At 40.1% G+C, this 12,585-nt stretch overlaps 1 protein-coding gene across 1 annotated transcript in view; it reads left to right on the top strand.

Annotated features, from left to right (window-relative positions):
* Nucleotides 1-268: 268 nt before the first annotated feature.
* LOC138946163 (110 kDa antigen-like) overlaps nucleotides 269-12,585 on the top strand; it is a 39,479-nt gene continuing 27,162 nt past the window's right edge. Inside the window, exon 1 of the mRNA XM_070317675.1 lies at nucleotides 269-360. Within this exon, the coding sequence (XP_070173776.1) occupies nucleotides 269-360 (92 nt within the window). The remainder of the gene's footprint in view (nucleotides 361-12,585) is intronic.

Consider the following 12,585-nt stretch of genomic DNA (forward strand, 5'->3'; position numbering starts at 1 on the left):
AACGTCTTATTTTTGCGAAAGGCGCAGTCCTTCCTGTGTAAACGATTTTGCTCACCTTAGGGGCAAATTACACTTGCGCAGTCGCCACTACACTACATGCTGCGATAGGGATTATGACGAGTACTTGGCCTGTTGTCTTTTCACGCGACGTGTAGCGGGCTGGGAACTAAAAAAGAACTACCTCAATAATCTGCAGTGCGTCGTCTGTGCCGCTGACTCTGCGCAGGTATAATTTGCTCACCTTATCTGATCTTTCTTGAACATCATCATGAACGGAGAGCCACTGGAGTACCTGGAAGCTACCCTGTCGAAAGACGGCACCACCACGGCATACGGATCACCACAGCCACAGCAGCGATGGCCAGAATAAACAGGGCGTGGAAGAGCAACATTAGCTTCCAACCAAAACTGAAGCTCTTCAGGTCGCTATATAGTCGTGTTCATCCTGATTTACGGCTGCGAGACTTGGACACTGCTGGCCTAGCTATGACGAACGAAGAATCCGGGCATTCGAGACCTTTTTTCTCAAAATTGTCAACAGTGGATAATAATCACGCAACCTCCAATTTTGTCCATTTTCAAAGACGCCCACGTACGCAGACTTTCTGGGTCCTAGTATTTTCAACTTTATTCGGACCGATTTCTCTTTGTTTTCGTAAAACTGTTTTTCTCTTCCCCTCCTTCCCCCCTTATCCTTCTCCCCCTCCGCTATTCAACTCACATCCTTACTCACATTCTTTGTAGCAGAAACTAGTTAAAGGCACAGTTCTCACCGTCTTAACTTCTTCTTCTTCTTCTTTGTTCATGGGCTTAGACTCCCACGTTCACTCATGTTTTTAGCACGAGTGGATTTTTACGTGTATGACCGTTTTTACCCCGCCATTCTGGCAGCATACGCCGATTTCGGGGGAGGCATGCTGGGTATTTTCGTGTTTCTATAACCCACCGAACTCTGACATGGATTACAGGATCTTTTCCGTGCGCACTTGGTCTTGTGCTTGCGTGTACACACGAAGGGGGTTAAGTCATGAGCAGGTCTGCACATAAGTTGACCAGGGAGATCGGACAAATCTCCACTCTCAACCCACCAGGCGGAAGAGACCGGGATTCGAACTCACGACCCCCCCGATAAGGAAGCCGACGTCTTACCACCACGCCACTGCGCCCGTCTCTTCGTCTTAACAATTCGGCACACCATCTCAGATATGGCCAGGCTTTTTACACGGAATAAGACCAGACCTCCACCCAGACACCTACCAACATTCAACCCTTTGAATGATTTCTCTGCAGAGTTGGAATTTTGTAATGGAATGATTTCTTGAAGGCCACAATTGTCAGTCTGCGAAATAATTTTTTTCTTTAAAAAAATATCCCAACTCTGCATTTGTTTGTTTGTTTAACGCCCAGTCCACCACGAAGGGTGATATCAGGGCGGTGCTGCTTTGACATTTAACGTGCGCCACACACAAGACAGAAGTCGCAGCACAGGCTTCATGTCTCACCCAGTCACATCATTCTGACACCGGACCAACCAGTCCTAGCATGCACTAACCCCATAATGCCAGACGCCAGGCGGAGCAGCCACGAGATTGCCAATTTTAAAGTCTTAGGTATGACCCGGCCGGGGTTCGAACCCACGACCTCCCGATCACGGGGCGGACGCCTTACCACTAGGCCACCGTGTTGCGGTCCCAACTCTGCATAAACACTAGTCAGGGAATTGATGTTTGGTATGTGTCAAAGAGGAGGAGGGATGGTCTTATGTGTGACCCTCCACCACGAAATGACCCCCCCCCCCCCGGCTCGGGGGAGTCCCATATTGGTTGGGACGAGAAAGAATTTACCCGATGCTCCCCAGCATGTCGTAAGAGGCGACTAGCGGATTCTGTTTCTCCTTTTACCCTTGTTAAGTGTTTCTTCTATAGAATATAGTCAATGTTTGTAAAGATTTTAGTCAAGCAGTATGTAAGAAATGTTAAGTCCTTTGTACTGGAAACTTGCATTCTCCCAGTAAGGTAATATATTGTACTACGTTGCAAGCCCCTGGAGCAAATTTTTGATTAGTGCTTTTGTGAACAAGAAACAATTGACAAGTGGCTCTATCCCATCTCCCCCCTTCCCTCGTCGCGATATAACCTTCGTGGTTGAAAACGACGTTAAACACCAAATAAAGAAAGTAAAGCATGTCACCTCGCACGGTTCTGCGCTAGGCTTAATATAAGTCCGGGGAGTGTCTGGTAACAGTGTGAGGGTCACCTTAGTCACAGGCTTATAACTCAAACAGTTTTCGCTCTTTTCTAAAACGGGTTTCACCACTGGATAGAGCATAAAAATCTATTTAGGAAAACGTCAAAATATGAAAATCATGCAAAGGTGACATGCGACTCATTCCGTGGTGGAGGGTCACATTTCATGTAAAAGCCTGGCAGATCTGAGATAATGATCCACACTGTTTTGTTTTCACTGGAACGACGCCCACCCTTCCTTCATCAGACATAGGGCATTTTTTCTTTCAACAGTGGATGAACACGCAACAACACAATTTAGTCCATTTTCAACAGACGCCCACGAACGCAGACTTCCTGGGTCCTGGCAGTTTCCCCTATCTTCGGTTCGATTTCTCATCATTTTCGTAAAAATATGGGTTTTATTCTTTTCTCTCTTCCCCTTCTTCTTCCATTCTTCTCCCTCCACCCGCTTTCCCAACCTATTCATATTCCTACCCAGATTCTCTGTTGCCAAATATTGACAAAGCCACACTACTCGCAAAGAGATGTTTTTGAATTCTTTAAAACCATCTGATTTATAATATTATCAGAGAAGGCTGAATAATCATGGCGCTGTTTTAAGGAAATCTCACTAATTTGGAGAAAATCCATTTGAACCGTAATATCTCTTTGAATCTTAATGAGTGTAATAATCTGTGTTAGTTTCAGAGGAAAAACGTGAGAGAAAAAAACAACACGTTTGGAAATCACTTGAAGTTCATGCTGTTGGCATGTGTGTTTTGAACTTACTTTTCCCAAGGGTTGGACGACAGATTTGACATAGCGACCCCCCCCCTCCTACCCGCAGTATCCACCCCCTACACCACCACCCGCTTCAACCATTCCAAGCCGGGAAATACCTGCACGCACTCTCACGGGCTTCGCACATGTGTTTCAAGTGCCGTGTTCTTTCGGGGTCTCTGAGGAAGCAAGTAAGGAAAAAAGAAAGGTGTAATCAATGAAGACCGTGATCGATCTCTTGGCCGCTGATTCTTGCAGGGATCAATCAGCCACAGTACATGTGTGTTTGCTCCGACCTCTCTTCAAGCTACTCGCCCTTCCGAGTTCCGCCACCACCATTTGCAGGGCAAGGCGGGTTGATCATTTGGATCATTTCCTTCCCTTTTCTATTGCTGGACATACTAGTGTGGACATTTTAAGTTGGTTGTCTCCTGTTTTACTGTAATTGTGACACACACACACACACACACACACACACACACACACACGCACACACACACACACACACACACACACACACCCCACACACACACACACTGTGAGCTAGCATTTTCCAAAGAATACATTTTTGCGTGGCCAGACGAATTGTCTAATCCACAATCGGCGCTAGAACTAACTTTTAAAATCTAAATAATAAATTGACAGCTTGTTACACAAACATTCTTAAATCATAAAAGAATTCTTTTTTCATCAAGACAAGATCAGTACAATTCAAAGTTTTGAAAGTGTTAAAAAAGGGAGCCCGGAAGCTGCTCACGCAAGATCGCGCTTCCCAAGCAGACGAATTTTCTGCATAGCGCTTGCTTCTGTGATCTAAAGCCAACCGCCGCCAATAAGTTCGTGTGACTCGCAGTCGTTTGTTGGATTTTAGATTCAGAGGTACACAATAACGTGCTATTGCAGATACAGCGAGTCGCATTGAAATCACAAACCAACGACTACATTTTGAAAAAAAAAGGAAAGTGGATCACACGGGTTCACGATGGCTCTGGGGTTAGATAAACCACGAAAACTGGTGTGTGGTTTACGCGAGCTAAATAGCCATTCAAACGAACTGTGTCATTTAATGCTATTAAATGCTATTGCAAGTGTGTTCGATAAGGTTAGAACTGCTTTTCTTTTATGAGAAGATTTAAATCGTTCTGTAAACAATTTGAGGCAGACTAGGGGTTTAATGATCTGGCACACCTTTTGGATGGCTCAGGGGTAAAATAAACCAACAAATCTGGTGTGTGGTTTACGCAAACTAAATAGCCATTCAAACGAACTGATGTGTTATGTAGTGCTATTAAATGTTGTTGTAAGTGTGTTCCATAAGGTTAGAACTGATTTTTTCGTAAGAGGATTTAAATCGTCCTGTAAACCATTTGAGGCAGACTGGGCCTTTAAGTCATCAAGGAGAATTTAAAAAAGAATGTTGCTTTCTTTTCTACCTACAAGAACACAGAATTTTGTTTCTTTGCAAAATATGTCATTCCTATTTTGTGCTGTTTCCGATTACCTGACAAGTATACATTGCATACAGCTCTTTCTTAAGCAACTGAAGTTTCACGAAAACTCTTGCAATGAAAATGACGATAAGTCTTTTTAATTCAATGTACGTAAGGTCCGTCTCTTTAAACCCGTTCTCTTTAATTCAATTTCCTTCCGATTCCTTGATGCTAACGGTTTATCAAACCCTCTCGACAATCTTCTAATTAAACCAAAAAAAACCAACCTTGGCGTCCCCTAATTGGCTTCATTTTTCCTTGCTTCTCCCTCGGATCGATGGCAAATACAGAGATGATTTCGCCCTGCTGTATGCAATTATGGCTCTGCTGACAGGTATTACTGCCGCGATTGTCTTTCGTCCGCAGGTATGTGTATCTTACTCAGTTTCTGCACGAATCTGACTGTCTCTCTGTCTGGATTTCTTTCTGTCTCTCTGTGTGTGTGTGTGTGTGTGTGTGTGTGTGTGTGTGTGTGTGTGTGTGTGTGTGTGTGTGTGTGTATGTGTGTGTGTGTGTGTGTGTGTGTGTGGATCATCTGGCTGTCTGTCTGTCTACCCGTTTGTCTGTCTACCTCTGTCTGTCTCTCTCACTCTCCCTCCCTTCACTCTCTCTCTGTCTCTCTCTCTGTACCGGTAATGTAGTGCTTCGTTATATTGTATGATTAGTCTTCATTTTTATATTTAGTCAAGTTTTGACTAAATATTTTAACATCGAGGGGGAATCGAAACGAGGGTCGTGGTGTATGTGTGTGTGTGTGTGCGTGTGTGCGTGTGTGTGTGTGTGTAGAGCGATTCAGACTAAACTACTGGACCGATCTTTATGAAATTTGACATGAGAGTTCCTGGGTATGAAATCCCCGAACGTTTTTTTCATTTTTTGGATAAATGTCTTTGATGACGTCATATCCGGCTTTTCGTGAAAGTTGAGGCGGCACTGTCACGCCCTCATTTTTCAACCAAATTGGTTGAAATTTTGGTCAAGTACTCTTCGACGAAGCCCGGGGTTCGGTATTGCATTTCAGCTTGGTGGCTTAAAAATTAATTTATGACTTTGGTCATTAAAAATCTGAAAATTGTAAAAAAAAATAAAAATTTATAAAACGATCCAAATTTACGTTTATCTTATTCGCCATCATTTGCTGATTCCAAAAACATATCAATATGTTATATTCGGATTAAAAACAAGCTCTAAAAATTAAATATATAAAAATTATTATCAAATTTTTTTTTTCGAAATCAATTTAAAAACACTTTCATCTTATTCCTTGTCGGTTCCTGATTCCAAAAATATATAGATATGATATGTTTGGATTAAAAACACGCTCAGAAAGTTAAAACGAAGAGAGGTACAGAAAAGCGTGCTATCCTTCTCAGCGCAACGAATACCCCGCTCTTCTTGTCAATTCCACGTGCACTGCCTTTGCCACGGGCGGTGGAGTGACGATGCTACGAGTATACGGTCTTGCTGCGTTGCGTTGCGTTCAGTTTCATTCTGTGAGTTCGACAGCTACTTGACTAAATATTGTATTTTCGCCTTACGCGACTTGTTATGTCTTAGTTTTAGCAGAGACAATTGTAAGACTAGGCGTGAGCCTAAAATCTCCATCCTTCAGTAAAACAGATAATTCGTTCGTTGGTTCACTCTCCCTCTCCCTCTCTCTCTCTCTCTCTCTCTCTCTCTCTCTCTGGTCCTAGCACACACAGGCTAAGGCTTGTTGTTTTCCTTGTTGTCGTAAATTTAGTGCGCACATATTCCCCCTACTCAACAGTTCTGCAGTGAATATTTAAGCATTTAAAGTGTGATCTGTGATCATTGTACCAGTCGGTTAAAGCTTCAACGAAAGGATTCAAGAACAAGAACAAAAAGAGTACGAGTAACAAAAACAACAACAGCAACAACAACAATGTAACAACAATGCAACAACAACAACAACAACAACAACAACAACAACAACAACAACAACAACAACGACTAATACAAGAAGGACAGCATCACCAAGTAATGTAACAACAGTCAAGATATTCCAAAAGTCTACTTACAAATTTGCTGAGTTTGTCGGATCGTACAACCCACTGTGAAACGAAATCGTTCACCACCTTATGTCTGGTTCCCAGTCATTAATGTCCAGACGATCTTACGAACCTCATTGTCGCAGATCTGCCTCAAGATATAGTGCTGTCCAAGTCTTTGAGAGATTTAGTGTCCATCGAAGTAAAGAGTCCAATTCTCTCCTGGCCTTTCTTCTGTGGAATATCCGTTGGTAGCCAGTTCTGTTCACCACCTTAAACACAATTTACAAATTATGCTATCACTTGATCAGAAAGCGTTCTTATGGAAAGTCTGTTCGTGGTCGGTTTACCACCTTTGACACGATTTACTCGTGTTATCACTTTTGTTTTCCCAAGGAAATATAGACTATACACACTTACTTTTTGTCAGTTATAGGGATCTCGGGGTACTAACGAGATATCTGTGTGTTCGGAACATTCTGTAATGTCCTCATTGTCCCGATGACAAACGTAACGCTTGTACTAGTTCTTCTATCCGAATAAAGTTATTATCAGACCTTCCATTCAGCAGGAAAAGTGCAAAGAAATCCTCCTCGAATCAAGATTTCAAATTATCCTCGAAAAACTCGGTGAATACAGCAGACGACACAAATGTTAAAACAAGTCGCGTAAGGCGAAATTACAACATTTAGTCAAGCTGTCGAACTAACAGAATGAATCTGAATTCACTGCATTTTTACAGCAAGAGCGTATACTCGTAGCATCGTCAGTCCACCGCTCGATGCAAAGGCAGTGAAATTGACAAGAAGAGCGGGGTAGTACAAGTTGCGCTGAGAAGGATAGCACGCTTTTCTTTATCTCTATTCTTTTAAACTTTCTGAGCGTGTTTTTAATCCAAACATATCAGATCTATATTTTTTGGAATCAGGAACCCACAAGGAATAAGATGAAATTGTTTTTAAATCGATTTCGGAAATTTTATTTTAATAATAATTTTTATATTTTTAATTTTCAGAGCTTGTTTTTAATCCGAATATAACATACTTATATGTTTTTGGAATCAGAATATAATGAAGAATAAGATGAACGTAAACGTGGATCGTTTTAAAAACAAATTATTTTTGTACAAATTTACAGTTTTTAATGACCAAAACAATTAATTAATTTTTAAGCCACCAAGCTGAAATGCAATACCGAAGTCCGGCCTTCGTCGAAGATTGCTTGGCCAAAATTTCAATCAATTTGATTGAAAAATGAGGGTGCGACAGTGCCGCATCAACTTTTACAAAAAACCGGATATGACGTCATCAATGGTATTTATCGAAAAAAATCAAAAAAAAATCCGGGGATATCATTCCCAGGAACTCTTATGTCAAATTGCATAAACATCGGTCCAGTAGTTTGGTCTGAATCGCTCATACACACACGCACAGACAGACAGACAGACAGACAGACGCACACACACACCACGACCCTCGTCTCGATTCCCCCTCTACGTTAAAACATTTAGTCAAAACTTGACTAAATGTAAAAAGGTCAGAAACGCCACAAGCCTTCCTTCCGCCGCCGGTAAACACGTGACGTTTTCAAGGTCAACAGATGAACCCCCGAAGACTCATTTCATGTAGAGGCCACAAAAGTAAGATGCGCCTCAAACGAATCGAAATTTCATTGACTGGCACAACACTCCAGGCTTTTACAACGCTGCGAATCGGTCCAGTTGTAGTCTCCTTCTCCCTCTCTCTGCTCGTAGTTTTCGAGTGAGAAGAAAGACGGAGAGATCGAAGAGGCGGTGGAAACAAAGAAACCCACCGGCAAAGGGGGAGAGTCCTGTATTCAAGTGTCGCATCTCAGCAAACGAGAATTCCAATCAATGGCCTGTGATGCGTCAAGAACCCGGAATCGATCTTTTAGAGACGGTAATCTTTTTCTTGTCCTTCTCTCTTTCCCTCTCACTCTCTCTCTTATTTTAACAATCCTGTCTTGTAGGGTGTGAGCAGCCCATAGACGAAGGTATCAACTCTTTTCTGAAACGAATATGTAGAGGTTACACGCCGAGTCTCAGTGATTATTAAAAATAATGGTCGAAGTTAGCGGATCATGAAAAATGCGAGCTTTAGCGAGCTTTTTCATGACCGCGAACTGAGACCATTATTTTTTATAATCACTGAGACGAGGTGTGTAACCTCTTTATTCCTCCTTTCTTCAGTTATTCAAAGAAAAGAGGAGGTTTTTTGCGAAAGTTTGATCGAATCCTATTCACTCAACCAGTCAACCTGCGCAGGCGATCGATTAATGCGCGGTTGTATAGTTCCGTGCAAATCATTCCATTCTGTTAACACTTCTTGTCAGTTTTCCTATTTTGGACTAAAATCAAGTACACAGATATGCTGTTATTCTGCTGTGGCGGCAAAGGCAGATATTGTGTGTTCTGTTCATGTTTTGGTATCGCTTAGGATAATGTTCTTTCGTCAAATGGGACTAGCAGACGAACTTTTGCACCCGTGTTCCAACGTTAAAAACTGTATGAAGTTCAGTTTTCTGGGGAAAATAGTGTATGAAACCGCTTTATGTTGTTTAAATTGATGAGATGTGTGCATTTGATTGCGTGTGATCTGTTTATTAAATGAAATATTGTTGAAAACTGACCGTCGGATTGCAGTCTGTTGTCGAAGAAACTGAGTGAAAAGAAGGGGAACTACTCTTGTCGCTAGACAAAGTATGAGTTACTTGCCTTGCGGGAAATTGCTTGTGATGAACGTTTGAGCACGGCAAATCTAGATTCAGAAAACAACCGAACTCATGGATTTTATATGAAGATTCATGTGTTCAGGCCTGTAGTTGTTAATTTAAATGCGGTATGTTTGTATTGTTTGCTCCAGAGATGTATACTTCGTACGTTAGAGCGTTCGGAACTTTTCAGTCGCAAAAAGTAGTACCGAAACAGAACAACTTCTCAACCCATTGCACTATCGAGGATTCAGGCTGTTGCTGGGTCGTTATTTGTTTGGTTGCTGGGTCATTATCGAAAAATAACTACCCCTACAAGTTTACAGAGGTAAAGAAGCAGAGGGGGGAATAAGTTCTTTTATGTGGCGTGAACAGCAGGATATCAACTCCTTTCTGGGAAGTAGACGTTGTTTGAAAGTACGTTTGATGACACTGTGCGAGTGCAGAAAAAACACATGAACTTTTGCCGTCTTATTTTAGTACTGTGAAGTCTGGCATACACACTGAAAGTGATAATTGTCTATTTCTCCTAATGAGTACAATCATATCTTGCATGGTGTCAAGAAGAAGAAGAAGAAGAAGAAGAAGAAGAAGAAGAAGAAGAAGGAGAAGGAGAAGGAGAAGGTTTTTTTCCTTTAATGCTGTGCATGTGTGATCATATTTGACACGCGACAGTGTTCGTTTTATTCTTTGTGGATCAAATAAACTCGGTTTTTTTTCTCTCACAAATATGCCTTATACGTTGCGAACAGCAACCTGTTAAGAATATAGATGTCAACTTTTGTGTACAACAGAGATTTCCTAGAAAGGTGTTTTCAATGGCGTCACATAGAAACAGAAAGAGCAATCTTGTCTCTCTCTTTACTGAACGGTCTGGTGGGCCGCTAGCAGAAGAAAAAAAACTAAAACATAATAATAAAAATAAAGATAAAAGAATAAGAGTTTTTAACTGCTAACACGTCATGAAAGTGCAATAAGATAAGGATTTTAAATAAGGATGTTAATGTTTTTAACACGAGTTTATTAAAAACATGAACAAATGTAAATAAAAAACATTAACCAATGCACTTTCATGAGGCAAAAAAAATAAAAAATAGGTGTGGTTACGGTAACATAGCCAAAAAAAATAGGGTAGGAAGGTAGGCAATCACTTTTTTTTTCAACTTTTTGTTCTAATATGTACAAATTAAACCTACTTGACAGAGAAATAAGTGTGCGACTCGAGCGCTTTCGCTTTCATTGCGTTTTCTGCGCTCGTTTTTGTGTGGTTTTTTTTGACAAATGTAATAAAAAGTTATAGGGTCGGCCCCTAAAAATAGGGTAGGTCGGGTTACCGTAACCGCACCTATTTTTTTTTTAGGCCTGATGTGTTAGCAGTTAAAAACTCGTGTCCACAATGGCGCGGACAAGAAGAGGAAGAGACATCAAGTGTTCCTATCTCTTGCGATGACGTCTTGACATTTTTGGTGCAAAACTGCAAAAGAAAACTATAACTGTATCTTTCTGTTTCAGTGCGCCTTCGTACGTCCAGGGATTTAAACTCAAAAATAAGCATGTCTTCCGAAAACGATGATGAGCTTATCTTTTTCGTTCGCAGTGCACTTTCATGATGTGTTAGCAGTTAAAAACAAAATGTTTACAACTCAAAAATAAAGATTTTAACTAAAAAGAAATATTATCTTCCAGTTGCTTGCAGTGAACTTTCATGCCATGTTAGCAGTTAAAAACAAAATGTTTACAACTCAAAAATAAAGATTTTAACTAAAAAGAACTATTATCTTCCAGTTGCTTGCAGTGAACGTCCATGCCATGTTATGAATTAAAAACAAAATGTTTACAACTCAAAAATAAAGATTTTAACTAAAAAGAACTATTATCTTCCAGTTGCTTGCAGTGAACGTCCATGCCATGTTAGCAGTTAAAAACAAAATGTTTACAACTCAAAAATAAAGATTTTAACTAAAAAGAACTATTATCTTCCAGTTGCTTGCAGTGAACGTCCATGCCATGTTAGCAGTTAAAAACAAAATGTTTACAACTCAAAAATAAAGATTTTAACTAAAAAGAACTATTATCTTCCAGTTGCTTGCAGTGAACGTCCATGCCATGTTAGCAGTTAAAAACAAAATGTTTACAACTCAAAAATAAAGATTTTAACTAAAAAGAACTATTATCTTCCAGTTGCTTGCAGTGAACGTCCATGCCATGTTATGAATTAAAAACAAAATGTTTACAACTCAAAAATAAAGATTTTAACTAAAAAGAACTATTATCTTCCAGTTGCTTGCAGTGAACGTCCATGCCATGTTATGAATTAAAAACAAAATGTTTACAACTCAAAAATAAAGATTTTAACTAAAAAGAACTATTATCTTCCAGTTGCTTGCAGTGAACGTCCATGCCATGTTAGCAGTTAAAAACAAAATGTTTACAACTCAAAAATAAAGATTTTAACTAAAAAGAACTATTATCTTCCAGTTGCTTGCAGTGAACGTCCATGCCATGTTAGCAGTTGAGAACCACATGATTACATCTTAAAAGCAAAGATGTCATCTAATAGAAAATATTCCATGGTTCAGCAATAGCAGACAATGCATCATCTCCTGTCTGAAAGGAAGTTGCTTTGTTCCAATGCTCTCTTCAGGCTGACAAGAAACATGTCATTTTTACATTTAGTCAAGTTTTGACTAAATGTTTTAACATTGAGGGGGAATCGAAACGAGGGTCGTGGTGTATGTGTGTGTGTGCGTGTGTGCGTGCGTGCGTGTGTGTGTGTGTGTGTGTAGAGCGATTCAGACTAAACTACTGGACCGATCTTTATGAAATTTGACATGAGAGTTCCTGGGTATGAAATCCCCGAACGTTTTTTTCATTTTTTTGATAAATGTCTTTGATGACGTCATATCCGGCTTTTCGTGAAAGTTGAGGCGGCACTGTCACGCCCTCATTTTTCAACCAAATTGGTTGAAATTTTGGTCAAGTAATCTTCGACAAAGCCCGGACTTCGGTATTGCATTTCAGCTTGGTGGCTTAAAAATTAATTAATGACTTTGGTCATTAAAAATCGGAAAATCGTAAAAAAAAATAAAAATTTATAAAACGATCCAAATTTACGTTTATCTTATTCTCCATCATTTGCTGATTCCAAAAACATATAAATATGTTATATTCGGATTAAAAACAAGCTCTGAAAATTAAATATATAAAAATTATTATCAAAATTAGATTGTCCAAATCAATTTAAAAACACTTTCATCTTATTCCTTGTCGGTTCCTGATTCCAAAAACATATAGATATGATATGTTTGGATTAAAAACACGCTCAGAAAGTTAAAACAAAGAGAGGTA

The sequence above is a fragment of the Littorina saxatilis genome, linkage group LG13 (assembly GCF_037325665.1).
Source record: "Littorina saxatilis isolate snail1 linkage group LG13, US_GU_Lsax_2.0, whole genome shotgun sequence".
Lineage (NCBI taxonomy): Eukaryota > Metazoa > Mollusca > Gastropoda > Littorinimorpha > Littorinidae > Littorina > Littorina saxatilis.